This window comes from Rhinopithecus bieti, unplaced genomic scaffold (assembly GCF_001698545.2).
Source record: "Rhinopithecus bieti isolate Rb0 unplaced genomic scaffold, ASM169854v2 scaffold_15821, whole genome shotgun sequence".
NCBI lineage: Eukaryota > Metazoa > Chordata > Mammalia > Primates > Cercopithecidae > Rhinopithecus > Rhinopithecus bieti.
In genome coordinates this window covers 593,333-610,252 of record NW_016808598.1, presented here as the reverse complement: position 1 = coordinate 610,252, position 16,920 = coordinate 593,333, and the positions used below count along the sequence as shown (strand labels likewise).

The window sequence follows — 16,920 nt, the reverse complement described above, 5'->3', positions numbered from 1 at the left end:
GTCAAGGTAGAGGGGGATGAGAGGAAGGAAGTGCTGATGGGAAAATGTTGCTTATTTTAAGCTACTGCTTACTCTGAGCTGCTGCTGGCTCTTGCACTAAGATGTTTAGGTCTGCTTGCTGGTCTCAAGGATGGTGGTGGGGGCTTGGCCTGTCTTTTCTCTTGCATTTCCAAAGCCTCACCTGGCTAGCAACACCTAGACTAGGAAAATCTAAAACTATAGTCCTCTCTTAGATGCCAGCTTGGCAAGTACCCAGAGAGACCATGAACTCTGGGTATTGAAACCAGCAAGCAAATACTTAATTTCAAACAGCCAGGCAGTATGCACTTAAAATATAAAACAAACTGGTGAGGGGGGCCAGTAAGCCATGCCAATTGTTCCCAGAATCTCACCAAACATTTAAGGTAAGCCAGCCCTCTCAAACTGACCCACCTCAGTTAACTTCCTGAGGGCTGCACCCAGATGAAACAACCAACAGTCTACTTTTCTGTGCCAGGGTGGCAGGTGGAGTGGGGACGGGTAGTGACCACATGTGTGGCCACGACTGACCTCTGGCTGCCGTTGCGGATGAAGCCTGAGGGGCACTCCTGCATGCACTCGCCGTCGTGGATCACGAAACCCTCGGAGTCGCTGCTCTCAGCGCTGAGGATGTTGGCGCAGAAGTCACGGTCCACACAGCGCCAGCCCTCAAACCTGTAGGTGTTGGGCGGGCAGGCAGGCACGCAGACACCGGCGTAGTAGTAGTGGCGGCAAGCTACACAGGCCGTGTCGTTGTCAGGCGCGCTGCAGCTGCCCAGGCACTCGGGGTGGCAGCACTCGTTGTTCTCGGTGCATGCCCTCTTCCCACATGCGCTCGGGCACACTGTGGAGACAGAGGAGAGACGGAGGTGAGACCAGGCAGGGGCGGCACTGCCTTCTCTGGCCCTGGCCAGCATCCTTCTGGGTCATTCACTGCTACCACCAGCACCAGATCGCTCACTGAGGAGACAATACAAAAACACACTACGAAATCCTCTCCCCAACCACTGTCCTTTCAACCCACTTAGACCTGCAGAGAGTAAATATATTTAAAGTTCAGCCGGTCCTAGGAACTCCTTGTTTAGGACAAACCATTAGCTTCTGTGATCCTGATCCTCTCTCTTCCCATCTGTAAAATGAGGGAGATAATACCCACTTTTGAAGGTTGCCTCAGGCATGGGTGAGCCAGTAGAAGCCCTACAGGGACCCTATGGTTCATTAGTAATTTAAAAGGCATTGTGTATGCTCACTTTGCATTTCAAATATGTTCCTTACTGAAAACTCTTTTAAAGTCTTAGTGTGTAGAAATGCTTATTTTGAAAATGATTAAACTACACTCTATAGTAAAGATGATAGCATTCAAAATGACTTCAGGAAAATTTCTGTTGGCTTAGATGATATCAAAGGTGTTACTCCAAATAAGCCATGATATCCTAACCTGTAAGATGACCAAGAAGTCACCATGTCTGAGGGTCATTCTCAAGTCCAAGAACATGCGTTTGTTACAGGAAAGGGGTCCTGACCCAGACCCCAAGAGAGGGTTCTTGGATTTTACGCAAGAATAATTCAGGGTGAGTCTATAAACTGAGACCAAGTTGATTAGGAAAGTAAAGGAACAGAAGAACGGCTACTCTACAGACACAGCAGCCTGGAGGGCTGCTGATTGCCCATTTTTATGGTTATTTCTTGATGATACGCTAAACAAGGGGTGGATTATTCATACCTCTCCTTTTTAGACCATATAAGGTAACTTCCTGATGTTGCTATGGCATCTGTAAACACTCATGGCGCTGGTGGGAGTGCAGCAGTGAGAACGACCACAGGTCACTCTCGTCACCATCTTGGTTTTGGTGGGTTTGGGCCAGCTTCTTTATTGCAACTGTTAGATCAGCAAGGTCTTTATGACCTGTATTTTGTGCTGACCTTTAATCTCATCCTATTACTTAGAATGCCTTAACCGTCTGGAATTCGGCCTCTTTTTACCTAGCTCCTATTCATGATGGAGTTGCTCTGGTTTCAATGCCTCTGACAGGTGGGTGAGTAGTATCTCTGAGCCCACGGAACCACAGGATATTAGAAGCAATCTCCTCTAAGCCTCTTCATGTGCTAAAGTTAAATCAGTGTCTAATAACCACAGATCCATGGTGTACATCCCAAATAGATGAGTTGGCATTTATTTCCATAACAATGCTGTCATGATCACACTCTGTGGGCTGTTAGTCCTACTTGTAAATTAAGTATAAATCAACAAAATATGAAATCTGGTTTGCATTATACATTTCCTACTTTATCCTCAAATTGGAAAATAAAAAATTATTTAAATGTGTATGTTTTTGACTCTGACCTGCAATACTGAGTGGAGATTCTAGAATTCGTTTTTTCTTGTAATAAAAATACATGATGAAAAAAATCAGAGATCACAAACGAAAGAATATAGAGAACAAGTAAGTCCACGTACCCACAAGTGACTCCTTTATTAATATCTTCATGCAAACCTTCCCTGGTCCTTTCTTATGTATGTACATGGACATATAAATACAAGTATCTATAAAAAGGACAAGCCATTCTGAAGGTTTTTTTTCTTGGCACAAAAGATTGTGAATTCCACAAACATTTAACAGCAGTACTACATTCCATTGTAGACTGTATCGTAAGTTACACCTATTCCCAACTATAAGATATTTCCTTTACTTTTTATTATTGCAATCAGCAAAGCAATCTTCATGAGCACCCTTAACATTTCGTTCGGATCAATTTCCAGAATTCATCTTGTTGGGTTAAACTGTCCTCTAGAAAGTTTGTACCAGTTTATATACCCACGAGTTGCCTCCAAGAGTTCCTATCTCGCTGCAAATAAGTGAACTTGAAAACAGATATCAGAACTTGGACATGCAAATAAACAGTGTCACCTCTGAAGAAAATTGCTGTGATACTGTCAAGTTTAAAATACTTTTGCAACTTTCTCTTTTGAAGTCATCCTTTGACAGAAACAACAGGTTGCCTTCCATTATTTATTCTTCTTATCGTTTTCAGTAACTTTTAGTTGGGAATATTGCCATCCAGTTGCAGACTACATCTCCCAGTCTTCCTTGTAGCTAGAGGTGGCCCTATGACTTAAGTTCTGGCCAGCGAGATATAAACAAACTTTTTGACTGGAACTTCCTGGAAGACTCCTGAGAACAGAGAGGGCATGGCCATCCTCCTCCTTGCTGGCTGGAATGCAGTAGTAATGCTTGGAGCTCAAGTACCAACCTTGGACCACAAGGTGAAACATCAAGAATGGTGAAGCATGGTAAAAGGAACTTAGTACCTCACAAGAGTGGGGTCGCTAGGCTAACTTTGGACTGCTTACTCCAGACATCATTAGATGCAAGAAAATACACTTTTATCTTGTTTCAATGACTGCTATTCATATATGCAACTGAACTAATCCCAACTGAGACACGTCTTCAGAGCTATCTATAAAGTAAAGAAGAAACCCATTCCTGTCAGTTTATGCCATTTTGTTGATAAGGATTGGCTCTCAATGACTCCAGACTATTTCCAAAAACTAATCTAACCCACAAGTAATAAGGAGCTACCCATCTATGATCACATCAAAAAAGTATGCATTTTATGAGTTCCTAAAATGTTGGGATATATATGCTGTCTGACAAGGTGACTTTCTTGAAGAGGATAACACAAATTTGAATTTACAAACCTAGCATATTTGCTGTAAACACACACACACACTCTCTCTATCATCAAGCCCCCACTTGAAGACAGTTAATAATTTCAAATATATCCATTACAGAGGTGACGTCAAGGTCCAAGATCTAAAGACACAATGAAATTGGGTATCCCAATTTCATGTGTTTAAACTGGTAACAACAGAATATAATTCCATCTATTCTTCATCTATTCATGTAGCAACTATTTAATGTGTGCTGCACCTGTGTGCCAGAGAAATGCACGCAGGACCAGTGCCAATCCTGTCCCCAAGGAATGGACGACACAGCAAGTACAGGAGTGAGTGTAGCTGCCTGGTGTTTCCTGGACTTCTGGGTGCTGGGGAAGGTTTTGTGGAGTTGAAAGTGGAAAGATGAGCAAGGGAGGAATAAAGAACATGGTAGGCACAATCACATGTAAATGCTTGTAAAAGCAACAGGGTCACTATGGGTGCAAGGGCTGGGTGTTAATGAAGAAGGCCAGGGACCACTGCTCAGGGAGGCACCGAAGGCCTGTCCAAAAGGGTTTAGCCCAACTGTGTATAATATGAAACCATGGAGAGTTTTAGGCAAGGGAACAACATGGCCAGATTTTCGTATCAGAAAGGTTACCTGGCAGCAGTGCAAGGGGCATGATGATCAGAGAGGATAGGGCTGAAAGGAGAGAGGGACCAGGCTGGAAGAGAGCAGACTTCCAGCCTATGTTATTCCCACAAAATTCACGTCGTATAATAGATCTGTGAGGTTCAATAAAACTGGCTAGAGAAACAACTCTCACATTCCTGCTCATCAGGCGTGTGCCAGCTGTATTAAGAATACACCCATCTCGGAGCACTGAAGTCCCTGGAGGTTGCTCTTCAGACATCACCATCACCATGCTTTGTCATTAGAGGAAGGAAACACTGATTGAGAATCTTACCGTCATCATCAGAGACTAACTGGGGGGACCAACATCTACTTGCAGAATCCCTTTCCCTGACAATTTAAAGAAAACATTACATAAAATGATGTGTAATAGACATTAAGATCAAGTAGCTATTAATGCAATAGTAATAACTCAAGAATGTTGAAAAGAACAGAAAAATGTCCCTCTGCACTTGCTTGCAAATGGTTATACCTAAATATCAATGTCGGGCTTTTCCAGGATGAGAAAGAAAGAAAGAAAAAAAAACTTGACAAAGTACTTGTAGACATATTCTGCATTTCCCACACATCTGAACAGTGGTCCCCTGAAAACTCCCAAAGGAGTGAGTGAAATTGTATCATCCAGTCAGTCAGTTCGTGCCACAACCAATATACAGGCTGGGGAAGTCGGGTTTGTTTCGGTGGTGGGAGCTATTTCTGAAGGAACTTCAGTAAAACCAACCAGGAAAAATCATTTTCTTTATATACAGAGCAACTTCTTAAAGGGATCACAAATCAAGGGATTCCTTTGTGTTAAATGATGCAAACTATGCATAAACACATGCTCTATGCCGGAGTAGCAATGGAATGTGATGGGGAGAAAAGGGGAAGGTCAAAAGGAAAGGTGATGTGTTTGTTAGAGGACGAACTGTGTCAATAAGCATTGCTCCAGAGATGGCCACCATGCTCCCCTCACTGAAGCACAACCTGAAAGAATCTGGGAGGCAAGCAAGAGAACTCGAGCAAGTGCGGGATTAGAGTCCTGGAGCCAGCTCCAGAAGCCCGCTGTAAATTTTGTCTCATCTCAATGTATATAAATATTATTAGTGTACAGGACCATTAAGGGATTTCTTGAAAAGCCCCGGGCAGTGTGTCTCGCCAGCAGATGGATGGCTGTTCCATGTGAGCGCCAAAACTGAGAATTTCATCTAGTACCAAATTTCCATTACAGCACTATGGGGGAAAGGGAGGGACCCTCTTCTCTGGCTTCTATGAATAAACACACTGAGTGCGATTAAAGGCATTTCAGCTTTTAAAAATACGAGGAAAGCAGAAGCTGCTATAAACTAACAAATATACAGAGAAAAAAGCAAACTGATTTTGCCCATGAGATCTTTCTATTCCTTGGAATTCTTAGTGACCAACAATAAAAACAAAGGCCCATCTAAACTGCTGGAAAAGCTAACAATATGTCCCACATCCACCGCTAAAAGGATTGGTTCAGGGTCGCGATCACATTAAAAACGAGGCACTGCATTTAAAAGCTCGTTCTCTTCATTTTTTTTTCCTTGGGGGGAGAGGAAAAAGAGTCACACGCATCAGCCTTTAACTCTCTCCTTCTCCAGAGTCCTTGAATGTATCAAATTATTTCTAGAGTTTTAAAAAAACCATTTGTTTTGTTCTTGCCAGAGTTTTTTTTTTTAAAATAATCATTAATTTGGAGAAACCATTTTTAAAAGCACACCATAGGCCGGGCGTGGTGGCTCATGCCTGTGATCCCAGCACTGTGGGAGGCTGAAGCAGGCATATCACCTGAGGTCAGGAGTTCAAGACCAGCCTGCCCAACATAGCGAAACCCCATCTCTTACTAAAATACAAAATTAGCCAGGTGTGGGGGCACGTGCCTGTAATCCCAGCTACTTGGGAGGCTGAGGCAGGAGAACTGCTTGAACTCAGGAGGCGGAGGCTGCAGTGAGCCAAGATGGCACCACCGCACTCCAGCCTGGGCGACAGAACTAGATCACACCATTTTACTCCAGCCTGAGGGACAAGAGGGAAACTCTATCTCCAAAAAAAAAAAAAAAAAAAAAAAAACCCTTCAAAAGGAACAAAACATGAAAGGGGGGGTCACTTGGCCATACAATATTTTACAATGCAAACAATTTTATCCGCGATAATTTCTAGAGGAAAGAACTTATTTCTGTAGATGTTCAAATAAGGTAAAGCTTCTGAATCAAAATACAGAAGCGTTTAGGGCCGTCTCAGCTGTTTTTGGGTTGCCCTAAGGGACACACCGCTGTTCCATATAAACACAGGGAGGCTTTCCCTAGCAGGCATGCATCCTTATGCAGGAGTATTAACTGCTCCTAACTTCATGAAAGTGAGCTTCAACCTCCAAAGTGCATCAGAGAGACACACATGGTCCAAAGAGATTTTATGATTTTCTTGCCTTGCCAGGAGAGGAACTGACCATCAGACAACACAAGGAGGAGAAGGAAAGGGAGAGGAGGGGAGGGCAAGCAAGGGGCTCTAAGTAAACTGACATACAGGGTCCTCCCCCAGTCCGAACAGAAGTCCACCCAGGCCATGGGCATTCTTCTCCAGAAAGGACTTAGCTCAGCTGAGGGAATGAGAAAGGCTTCTTTCGATTTTAGCAGTCAGGCCTCAGGTATGTTACACCCTATAGACCTGGCAGGTTCAGGACTCAGCCCAGCCCTCCCAGGGCTCACAGCCTGAGGACAAGCAGTGGGAATATGAGCCAGTAGCAAGCAAAGGGCAGATTAGGGCTGCTTGCCAGGGGAAGGGACTTCCAGGCCAAAGCTGGAAAAGTGAGTAGGAGCTAGCAGGTGCATGGGGATGTTGGCAGAGCCGACAGAGAGTGTGGGCCAAGAGAAGCAAAGGTAACAAAGAAAACCTCGGCACGACTGAAGGATGGAAGTACTGGGGACAGAGGGGAGGGGAGACTGGGAGGAAAGATGGTGTGCCCCGAGGTAGGAGAGCCTGGAACAGTCTTTTAATCCAGCAACAGGAGTTTGGACTACTCTTAAGAGGAAAAAGACTATTTTAAGCAGGAGGCACATGATCAGATGTGCATTTTAGCCACAGCGACCCAGATCAAGTGCATATGAGAAAAAGCAGGGTAGATTCAAGATATGTCCAGGACCATCTGGAAGGGTACAGAACCTTTTTTTTTTTTGAGACGGAGTCTCGCTCTGTCGCCCAGACTGGAGTGCAGTGGCGCTATCTCTGCTCACTGCAAGCTCCACCTCCCGGATTCTAGCCATTCTCCTGCCTCAGCCTCCCGAGTAGCTGGGATTACAGGCGCCTGTCACCACGCCCGGCTAATTTTTTGTATTTCTAGTAGAGACAGGGTTTCACAGTGTTAGCCAGGATGGTCTCAATCTCCTGACCTCATGATCCGTCTGCCTCGGCCTCCCAAAGTGCTGGGATTGCAGCCATGAGCTACTGCGCCCCGCTGGGTACAGAACTTTTCTTTTGAGTGGTACAGAAAGATTAGCTCCGTCTGGGATGTTGTTTTTGTGTACACATCCAAACGGAAATGCCTGGCGTGCAGTTTGTATGGATGCAATCAGGCGCAATCTGAGCTGGAAATGTCCTGAAGTGTGGTCAGCAGATGGATGGAGAGGGGATTGTGGGTGGGGTGTGGGGGAGGTCTGAGGATGCCCAGGGGACCCAGGACAGATCCCAGCACATACTGTGGCCAAGGCTACCACTGTTCACAGGGGCCTAGCAACCCCCAGCAGAGTCTTCACTCCTTTAGAATACCCCACTCCTTTAAAAGAAATGTGCTCCAGTGGATTACAGTATATTCATCTGTGAATTCCCAGACCCATGTTTCACCCTTCTCTCTCCCCAAGTCTAGGTAACAATAATAATGTATTTGTGGAATTATCTGGAGCCTTGTGAACATGGTACCGAGGGCCTAAAGGCAAAGAGCTTTCAACCAAGGGTTGGTCCTTGCTGCCTTCTGTCTGGTCTTCAAACTAACCAGAGTGACAATAAAAAGAGCCCCTCCCTCAGGGGCTACTTAGGAAGCCTGTGTGCCCTGCTGCTTTTCCAGGGAGGCAGAGGCAGCCCAGCAAACACTTTCGACAGAAAGGATATCTTTATTTCCAACACCCACGAATGACCGCAGAAGGGCTCAGGGAGCCCATGGCTGGCACAGGAGGAGGACAGCCTGGCCAGCCTGGACAGCCAGGCGCTGAGTCCACTCAGCCGACAGGTGTGCCACCATGCTCTCACCTCGTAAAATAATCTTCAATCAGCCCTCGCCTCTGTCCTCTCACACATACTACTCTCCACCCCTATCACCACAGTGAAGAACAGAGTGATGGTGAGCACAGGCTTCTCAGGCTCAGAGAGCCACTGTATTGTACCTCGGCATATTAATTTGAAGTTCTCTAAACAAGTCTGCTAGTCTGGAAAAGGAAGCTTAGTTGAAAATGCTTAGACCCATGAGGTAAAACCAAATGCTGCACATACACACAGTAAAGAAATATTTTCTCAAAATGAAGACAAGAGGATTCTGTCAAGCTTCTGGTCATCCTAAGGAATGGTTAAAGAAAAACCCCACTGAGCCACTGCCTAGAGATTCCAGGAAGAGTTTAAAACAACTTCCAAACAGGTTTCTGCCTGGAGCTGCAGCCATTATGCAGAAGCAGCTATGCATGGCAAAAGAAAGCTCAAGTGGCAAGCTCTGTGTCTTAAACATTCACAAAAGAAAATCACATCGGCAACATGTCTCTTCTCAATGCCAAAAAGAAACAACCTCATTCTAGAGAAAATATCCCACTACAGTAGTTAGACCCAGAAGAAACACTTTATGGTCAGAATGGAAGATATCACAGTTTGTCTGTCTGAACCTAAATAAAAAGGTTTTCAAGAGAACCAGCGTTTTGGGGGTGCACCCAGGAGCACACAGAAAGGTACACCCAAACAGAACTCTCAGTGTGCATGGCACGGCTGGTTAGTCACAGGGCTGGACCACACCTTTCTGAACCTGTTAAGACAGAAGGCCTGAAAGCTCTCATTTTCTCCCAAGTCCAGTGTGTGCAAGGAGATCTTGCAGTCTTTGAAAGGGGTTGATTTTGAGTCTGCTGTCTTCCTAACAGGAAGAAGCCTAGACAAGGGTGAACTTCCTAAAGTACTAGGGTATACAGAAGGGGCAAGGAGTTACGTATTTTCACCCCTCGTCACTGTCCCTGTTCACTCTCTTCTACATTCCAGTCCCTCGGAGGTGACACTGGGTTGTAGGACTGCTTTACGACATGCAAAAACAGGCAAGCAGCTTCTAGGGCCATGTTTACCAGCCCAGTTACTTGGCCCAGTTTACCAGCAACAAGTACTTATGCAGTCCTTTCTCCCTTTCATCCAATCACAGATTCTTAGATTTGAAGAGAAATTTACAGTTATCCATCGCATACTGATCTAAAGCACTTCTTTACAAAAACCTGGGTGACCCTTCAAACAAAGTCTAAGGGAACTCATTACTTTCCAGGAAGTGCTACTCCACTGCCAGATAGCACCCATCTCGACCAACTTCCTCCATACACATATTAAAAAGGCACTTTCCTGTACTGGACCCTCCTCAGCCCTCATGCAGGCGTCTGACACACAGGGGAAGTGGGTGCTGCTTTGTACAGGTCAGACTTTCAAACAATATTCCAAAATGATGGTCATGGCTTCCCTCTGAAGACCTTACTCAGTCACCACTCATGCAACATGCCCCAGACCTATTCTAACAGTACAGAGGCAGTCTGAACAGTGTAGAATATGACAGAACGAAAAGACAACAATGCTCTTTTTCGCCCAAAGCAGCTTGCTTGCAGTTTCTCTGTATGATCTTAAGAATAACTATCATCAAACATAGCTGGCTCACTCTGAGCTTCTAGTCACCTGAAATTCCTAGGTCTTCTTGTTCAGAGAAACTACTCAAATCTCTACTATATGAATGTAATTTATACTGGAGATTCTGAATACAGGACTCTGTATTAATATACAGTTAATATTCACTAAGTATATTCCATGTGCCTTGCAATACATTAAGCATCTCACATACATTTCTGCATTTAACTTAATCCCCCTAATGATCACAAGGGGGCGGTATCATTATCCTCATTTGTAGATGACCAAGTGGTGGAACCAAGAGCACACAGCTGTTGAAAACTGCAAACCTGGGCTTGGAACCCAGATCCTCCTGATTGCTGATTGCAGCCTCTTTCCCCACTGTGTTTATGGTGGTATGTGGTTGCAGCATGTCTCTATTGTCTAAAACGAAGGGGCGGCCAGGCACACTGGCTCATGCTTGTAATCCCAGCACTTTGGGAGGCGGGTGGATCACCTGAGGTCAAGAGTTCAAGAGCAGCCTGGTCAACATGGTTAAAGCCTGTCTCTACTAAAAATACAAAAATTAGCTAGGTGTGGTGGTACGCCCCTGTAGTCCCAGCTACTCGGGAGGCCAAGGCAGGAGAATTGCTTGAACCTGGAAGGCGGAGGTTGCAGTGAGCCGAGATCGCACCACTGCACTCCAGCCTGGGCAACAGAGTGAGACTCCATCTCAAAAATAAATAAATAAATAAATAAATAAATAAATATTTAAAAAAATAATGAAGGGCTATGGGAGTTCATCTCACGCTACTTTTCCATTTGAGCATGCATCCAAAAAGACAGCACCCTTTTCTCCGCCACACTAAGAGGTGTACCACTTAGTCTGAAGGACAAAACCCAGGAAATATGACACTCTGGAAAAGAGTCAGGCATCCAGGTGATGCTAAGGAGATAACATGAACCCACTAAGGCCTTCTTTATTTATTGAGTTCCAGCAAATGGAGCCCTCAAGGACTTTTTTTTTTTCTTCTCTGCAGAAGTGTGCACGCAGAGTTTTCAGTCTTGCTGAGCTACATGAATTGATGAAGAAAATAAACTCTCATTATCTAATCTCATTAGTAAGACTTGTTTGGGTAGAACTGGCTCTGTGGGTCATTGAGTCTTTCTGGGTCTTGTTGTTCTATCTCCTGATAGTACAGTCATTTATATATATGGTTATATTTGCCCTAAGGAACTTGCTGCAGTAACTGCCTCTGATGAGAGGAGCTTCTGCTTCAGTTGTTGCAATTGAGCAGTGACCCTTGCTGATAAACCTGTGGATTTTGGTATCTGTGGGAGGTCCCAGAACGAATCCCCCATGGGCATCAAAAGAAAACTGTCTATGGTACCAGTATGATATCTTACAGGCTGTCAAGCTTGTGAAATTAAAGAACAAAGTCTGTTGTGGAGAACAAGAAAAAATGTAGTTCTACGCACGCCATCCCCTTGGTGGTACATATAATCAAGGCTCACAGAAATATTCAAGTTCCAAGTAGATTCTCACTGCCTGGGACAGAAGGCATGCCACAAGGTTTGGCTGCTGAATGTATCTGTGAACACTTAATTAATGAGCAAAAGAAATAATTGTCTGACAGTGCCCATTGGATCACTTAAGCCTCCGGAACTCCGGAACCAACATGCAACACTGGGCAGAGTATTAAGAAAAAAGAAAAACAAACAAACACCACAAAAAGGGCAAGCAAGAAACCAGAATGAGGAAAGTTATAAATAGCATCGTTGTTAAATAGAGGTTTTGAGAGCTAATTAGTAAGGGTGAAGAGAGAGAAGCCGTCAATTAACACAAAGCAAAGAATTAACACAAAGGCTGAGAAGGAGGCTCAGGAATCGTCCTCTAGCTGGGCTGTTGGGATGGTATAGGTTATATGATTTCCCCCTTCCTTCACACATTTTTTACAACAGCTTTACTGAGATCTAATTCACATACCCTATAACTCACCCATTTAAAGTGTACAATTTGGTAGCTTTTAGTATATTTACAAAGTTGAACAAACACCACCACAATTAATCTTAATATTTTTATCACCCCAAAGAAAAACCCAACATTCATTAGCCATGTTTCCCATCCCCTTTCCCTAGGCAATCACTATTATATTTTCTGTCTCTATAGATTTGCCTATTCTGGACATTTTACATGAATGGAATCAGACAATAGGTAGTGTCTTTTGTGACTGGCTTCTTTTACTTAGCATAGGTAATGTTTTCAATATTTATTTCTGGTGTGGCATATATCAGTACCTCCTTCCTTCTTCTTTTCCTTCATAAATTTTGACTTTCATGATTCATATCATGGGAAGATTAGCCCTGTAAACCTTTCTATTAATGTGTAGTGATAAAATCACAGGTACACTGGTCACAGGTTGGTGGAGAGAGGCCCTTCTGGATCTCAGAATCTATCTGCATTCTAGATTTATTTGAAAGGAAAAAGGATTTGGTAACTCTATCAAACTGACTAAATTGTGCCATTCTTTGATACCAGGAAAAAAGAGAGACATCCAATCTGTCAGGGAATGTTCAACCCCCGTGAGCCTCCCCTCTGCTCCAAGTCAGCGGGACACCTGCTCTAATGATGGAGAATAAAATAATGGAATGAGCCTCATCTTTACAGAAATGCCTGGCAGAGGAACTGGATGCTGTGTCACAGAAAGCCTCCTTAGATGGCAGTAAGGGAAAAGCAAAGGAATAAAGTCCAATATTAAGAAGGGGCTGGGTGTGGAATTTGACCTTCTACTTCTTTTACTATCACCGCATTTTTATAAAACAATATTCTTTTAAAAAATATTCTAGTGTACTTTGAAATCATCCCCAAATTCTTTCTTTTAATCTCATATTCAAAGCCCATTTATAAATTTGGGAAAGAGAGATAAGCTATAATGGTAACAAAAAAAAAAAATCAAGGACAAAGGCAATGAAGAACACTGTGGAGTCCAGGCTGGATGGGCCTGCTCCGGCGTCCTGGCACGAGGTCATCATGGGCCAGGTTTCTTCACACATGGACATACAGTGTCTCTCTCACAACCCATATCCCCCGCATCTTTTTTTTTTTGAGACAGAGTCTTGCTCTGTCGCTCAGGCTGGAGTGCAGTGGCACAATCTAGGCTCACTGCAACCTCCACCTCCCGGGTTCAAGCAATTCTCCTGCCTCAGCCTCCCAAGTAGCTGGGATTATAGGCACCCACCACCACGCCAAGCTAATTTTTTGTATTTTTAGTAGAGATGGGGTTGGTTTCACCGTGTGAGTCAGGATGATCTCGCTCTCCTAACCTTGTGATCCACCTGACTTGGCCTCCCAAGGTGCTAGGATCATAGGTATGAGCCACTGAGCACGGCCTTTTTTTTTTTTTTTTTCTTTCAGGAGTCTTTCACAAATAAGAGAAATCACTGCAGAATGGGTGACTATTCTGCAACTCTTCCCAAGTGCTGTGAGCAACAGGCATATGTACATAAAGACACCCATCACTTAATACTGCCTGTCACAGATAGTTAAATGGACAGGGTGGAAAAAATATCCTTTTCACACACTTTAAAGTTACTTCAAGTTATTTTAAATTTGGAACTGTTTGTATATTCCTTATAAGTTTATAAAACTCACACTGTCCCTCCATGACTAACTAAAGTGGAATTGAGAGAGTATTCTATATTTATAACTTGACCGGTTGTTCGTGCTTACAGCCCTATTTCCATTCTCTGTTACTGTACACAGAGTTATGTGAGGTATTGTGGGCTCCTAAATGTTGCTGATTTCCTAACAAGGCAGGCCTGTGTCCCATAGGGACAAACTGGGGACTGTTTTGACCAAGTGGAGGCCAAGCTCAGAGGGAGAGGCCTCCAGCTTTGTGGTTTTGGCTGCATTTCCTAAAACCAGTGTTAGGGCCCACTTCTGGGCAATTACATGGCTTACTGGTGTTGACCAAAGTATCAATGCTACCGATACACTGTCTATTACACATACCCTTAGAAGCTCAGTGTTACACAGCTGGAGCTGCAAATGTCACTTCTGCCCATTTTGGTAGAAACTGTTAGTCCAAAAGGTGTAATATTTCAAACACCTATGCAAAAGCCCCTGCCACACACATAATCATTTATATCAACATAATTTAAATGACTAAACTGAAGACAGCCACTTGTAGGGAAATTACTATTTAGAGAAGAGTATGCAATGTTTCGGATAAAATTTTGTCAACAGCAGCAGAACTATTTACCAGGACACTGTGATAAATGTATGAGGTACCTGGGGAGGTAGATTTTTTTGTAGTACCTGTGGAACTTAGATTTTTATCTGCACACCTGTATATGCAAATCACAGTGAAGCCTCTTCACAGGTGCTGAGTAAATTGAATGAGAACAGCTCCTCCAACGCCACCTCCTTAGTAGGATACACACCTATTCAGTGACCTCACAATTTCACACAATCACTTGTGAAAAGTCTCTTTTTAAAAATGCTTCTAGAGGCTACGGCACATTCTTTGACAGAACCTCAAGAGGAGCAAATTTTTGGAAAAAATGGCGCTAGTGCCATTTTTCTTTCTTTCCTAATGTCAGAAGCGGAAACAGGTATCTCATTTCAATTCTGTGGCTGTTGGTGAGGCTGGATTATCTGTTTCACACATCTGGTCATCTGCATTACCTCTTGCATTAACTTCTCTTCATGTCCTGGGTCCATTTTCTTCCTTGGATCTTAAGTTTGTATTATATATTTAAATTTGAGCTCTTAAAGAAGTACATGCTTTCTAAACGGAGCATTGTGCCTTTAACACTTTTGTTTTAGATGGCTTGGTGATAAAATGCCTTTATGTGTAAGTCAGTTTCTTTCTCTCCCTCTGGGTCCCTCTCCCTGTCATAATTAGATCTGCCAAGAAGCATGGACAGCAATAGCTACAGATCAGTAACCTTGAAACTTGTTCATTTCTTACCTTTCCAGCTTCTCTGGTCACCTCTCCTTTGATCTGGTTACTTCCTGATGGCACACTTTTGGACTTGTAAACATTTATTATAGAGTATACATTATGCTCAAATGCTACACTACTCTTTTCCATCATCAAATCTGACTGCTGGCCTTATCTCCTGAAGTTAAAGTACCTTTTACACTGTGCAGAAATCACAAGAGATCAACTAGACTTTCAAAGTAAACTCTTCTCCAGGATGGAGAGCGGAACAGAGTATCCCAGATAATCACACATTCTGGTTAACGGAATTACCACAGAAGCCTTATGAGAACCAGTTTTTTTTGGGGGAACTGTACCAAAGAACACTCCCACCTTCAAAAATATATGGAACTTATATTTAATCTATCTGATGATTCAAAAGTGCCTCGAAAAAAATACAAATGCAAAACTATCATCTTTGGAATGTTCTCGCAAAGATTACTACTAAAAACAAAACCCAGACCCTTGCCATTCCCACAAAATTCTGTTGGCTCATATTTTATTTTGCTTAGTTTTTATTTTTGTGGGTGGTAGAGGTGGTGGTAGTGGGGCTGTGCACTTGATAAAAACATACCAACCTTGCCAGAATGCATTAAAAGTGCTAAAATCCCATCTTGGCAGTACAAATCCAATCATATTGGCAACTCTCATTTCCTCAATTTCAACTAGGGAAAAAAATCTGACCCCATACTTTATAAAATGTGGATGAAGGATTTCAAAGTTCAAAACTCTCTCTTTTTTTTTTTCTTAACTCTTAACAGTTTTCTTCTTTTTGTAGATGATAGGTAAAACTGGGTTCAAATGAAGAACACAGACATCCCATGAGTAAAATCCTATTTGAAAGAGTGAATTTCATCTGTAAATGCCCAATGGAGATGGCCTTCCAGAAACCTTCTGCTTTTTCCAATTAATTAGGAAACATCTGAGAGTAAATTCTTATTTGATCCCTGAGCCATTAAATATCTACTATTATTTCCTGGTTTTAAGTATTCGGTTCATTCCAGACTATCATGCAAATTATAAAGTGAATTATTTTGCTGCCAGCCCACCCAACATCACTTACAGTTCTAGGAAAGCTGGAACATGAAGCTAATTATGACAAAGCCTACTGTTGCTAAAAAGTAGGGTGGAAAATTCAAGGGCTTTCCCTTCAGATGTAGTGGGTATGAGGCCTGTCATCCATTCCATGCCCTGGCAAACTATCTGACCACTCTGGGCCAAGGAGGTCAGGCTTAGAGAGTCCTAGGATGGTGCCGCAAGATACAGTGGGCTTCTCCTCTCTTTCTGCTGGAGAAGCCTTCACCCCACCCCACAGCCTCATCTTTTAATTGCCTCTCAGACATTAGCTGATTTTCAGGGATCAAAGGAATTTGCTTTGAAAGATGAAGGAACTTAACACTCAGAATAACTATAAAATCAAATCAAGCAGGGCAGCTCTACAGTGGAAAGCATACGTGATTTTTCATTCCATCCTTGGTCTGAACACTAAAGCCATTCCAAAAAAAAAAAAAAAAATATATATATATAAGTTCATACACACAAAGGAGTCAAATTGCACGTAAGCCCCAGTAACTGCCCATGCATTCACATGCTTTGCAGACCACGAGAATGTGTAAAGTTTACTTGCTAAATGAAGGGATCAGTAGACAGCAACTTGTACAACACATGACTGTGCTTCCCAAATTAACTTCCTAACCCTTTCCCTGAACACTGTAAAAACCCAAACTGGCCAAGTCACCTAA

General features: G+C 43.2%; 1 protein-coding gene across 3 annotated transcripts in view; it reads right to left on the bottom strand.

The window, feature by feature from the left end:
* IGF1R (insulin like growth factor 1 receptor) overlaps positions 1 to 16,920 on the bottom strand; it is a 278,119-nt gene that overhangs the window by 73,261 nt on the left and 187,938 nt on the right. For all 3 annotated transcript variants that reach the window (XM_017886884.1, XM_017886885.1, XM_017886886.1), the window contains one exon: positions 550 to 862. In XM_017886884.1, coding sequence (XP_017742373.1) covers positions 550 to 862 — 313 coding nt within the window. The remainder of the gene's footprint in view (positions 1 to 549; positions 863 to 16,920) is intronic.